This window comes from Habropoda laboriosa, unplaced genomic scaffold (genome assembly GCF_001263275.1).
Source record: "Habropoda laboriosa isolate 0110345459 unplaced genomic scaffold, ASM126327v1 scaffold32, whole genome shotgun sequence".
Lineage (NCBI taxonomy): Eukaryota > Metazoa > Arthropoda > Insecta > Hymenoptera > Apidae > Habropoda > Habropoda laboriosa.
Genome location: NW_017100135.1, coordinates 278,509 through 280,880, shown reverse-complemented (window position 1 = coordinate 280,880; position 2,372 = coordinate 278,509). Strand labels below are relative to the sequence as shown.

General features: G+C 27.9%; 1 protein-coding gene across 1 annotated transcript in view; it reads right to left on the bottom strand.

Annotated features, from left to right (window-relative positions):
- Positions 1 to 748: 748 nt before the first annotated feature.
- Positions 749 to 2,372, bottom strand: part of LOC108576691 (ubiquitin carboxyl-terminal hydrolase 46) — a 2,373-nt gene continuing 749 nt past the window's right edge. Inside the window, exons 2-7 of the mRNA XM_017939776.1 lie at positions 2,227 to 2,367; positions 2,029 to 2,109; positions 1,647 to 1,939; positions 1,431 to 1,568; positions 1,192 to 1,335; positions 749 to 856 (exon numbers count right to left, since the gene is read on the bottom strand). Coding sequence (XP_017795265.1) covers positions 749 to 856; positions 1,192 to 1,335; positions 1,431 to 1,568; positions 1,647 to 1,939; positions 2,029 to 2,109; positions 2,227 to 2,367 — 905 coding nt within the window. The remainder of the gene's footprint in view (positions 857 to 1,191; positions 1,336 to 1,430; positions 1,569 to 1,646; positions 1,940 to 2,028; positions 2,110 to 2,226; positions 2,368 to 2,372) is intronic.

Below are 2,372 nucleotides of genomic sequence, written 5' to 3'. Positions count from 1 at the left end.
TGAAACTCCAATTTCACTTGCACCTATTCCTTATGAATTTATTGCTTAAAAATTAAATAAATATGTTTTGAAAAGATCATTATTGTTTTCTATATTAATTCTATATAAATATAATATTAGTTTTTTGAGCATTCTTTAAATATAGCTTTAAACATAAGGTTACACAGGGTGTATCACCTAAGTTTATCACATGTAGGAGACATTTTTACGAAATTTTAATTACAATGGAAATATTTCAGGTGATAAAGTTAGGTGGTACACCCTGTATATTAACTCTTTGAGGATTATTTTTTTTACACTATGTAAAGTGTGTGTGACCATTATAAGCTGGTACCTCAAGGGTTACTATACATATACATACAAAACAGTAAAATATGAAAACAATGATTTTTACATACATAGAGAATCTATTAGTATGTTCAACTTTTCTAAGTTGATCTAATGATCTAAAATTAAAATAAAGTATTTCTTGGACTAGCTTCTCATAAATCCGAAATAAATAATTCTTACATAAATCGCAATTATTTTGTTGAGAAAAGAATTTTTTTAAGGTGTTACATTAATGAATAGTCTCTGAAACCAATAACTTTTTCTATATTTTACAAACAAAATATAATTGAATCTATTTATACATATTTTTATCAATAATCTAATGTATAATATTCCTAATTTTATACACTATATTTCAATAAAATACGGAATTATATAGAATTTGTTTAATTTAATTACTATACGTTTATATTAAGTTCTAATTACAATCTATTGATTGGTAGAATAGGATGTAACCAGTTTCTGAATTCTTTTGGATATCTGAGGTAAGTCCATAAAAATCTTCTATCGTAGATGCATCAATTTTCTGGAATACAAATTTAATTTTTACATATATATGTATATATACAGGCTATAATAAATTAGACATCTGTATAAAAGAACAAAATTGATCTCGAGATCTCCTCTATGCCTCCACCTGTAAAGGAACTATTACCACTATGTTATGTCTTTCTTGCAACCATACAAGTTTTGTAATAAATGTTTTTGCTTATTACTTTAAATAATGGAGATATTTGAGGTAAACAGAGTTGGTGGGACTTTCTGTACACACATGCGCGCGCGCACACACAAATATGAATTGCATACAAGAATGAGGCGTTCTCATAAAATAATTATTTATAACATAAATTTGAAACTTACATCAACCATATCATCATCAAAAAGCAACCAAAATCCATGACTTTTAACTATGGAAATGTAGTGCCCTCGATTAGGCCCAGTTCCACAATGTATCACAACTGCTACCAAATCGTACAATCGATCTGGATTCACCGCATCATCACTCTATAAATTATCATATAGGTAAGAATAGATAAATAAATATTTCGAAAATTGTAATAACCAGTTAAATATATAGCAAATATATGTAAAATACTTACAGTATTAAAGAGTCGAAGCTCCAAAGGAAAAACTACCCTGTGAGAAACCTTTATGTGACGATTATATTGCTCCACGTACTTAAATCTTTTTAAGTGTAATGCTAGAATCATTGGCAATTTTTTAACTCTCATTCGTTTCTAGAGTGAAAGAAAGGTATTTTTAAATATAAATTCTTTTTTAAATTATAATAATTTTACAATTTACTTTATAAATACCTGAGCTTCTTGATAACTGCTACAGTGATCACATTTGAATTTGTTATCACTACAAAGTGTCTCAGTATCTGAGAAACATCTGAGGCAGTGCGTGATTGAAGTATTTTGATCTACATCAACTTGTAAATCAAAAAAGTCTTCATCTTTGCTAGATACAGTCTCACAATTAAGGCAGCGTGTTTCTGATGTTAGAATTCCTTGAAATATTTCATGAACCCATGTGGGTTCAGGAGGAGAACCAGCATCTCCTGCACCACATTTTCCTCCAGCTGGTTTGCTTTGACTTCTCTCTGCTAAAATGTAACATATAAAAATTACTTTTATAAGGATGTATTATTGCATACATGTATGTATGTACACATATTCACAGAAATTTGCATACCCAAAATGATCTCATTTATGTGATTTATTAAGAAATTTAGAAACTCATGTGCATCTTGTTGCATATAGTTATCAAATTCCTCTGTAAAAAATTGTATACATACATTATACATACCATGTATAAACACTTTTAATATTTAATGATAGATAAAATATATTATCTCAACTACAAAAAATTAATAACTATATTTATACAAACCCTTTTCTTTTCTTAACCTAGCAATAAACTTTTTTGGAGCTATAGATCCAACTTTCTTTTTTTGAGTTGCAATACTGTAAAATAAGTCCGCTAAGCATGTTAATAATGTTTCCTTAGTTCTTTTATTTCTAGCTTTATATTCTAAA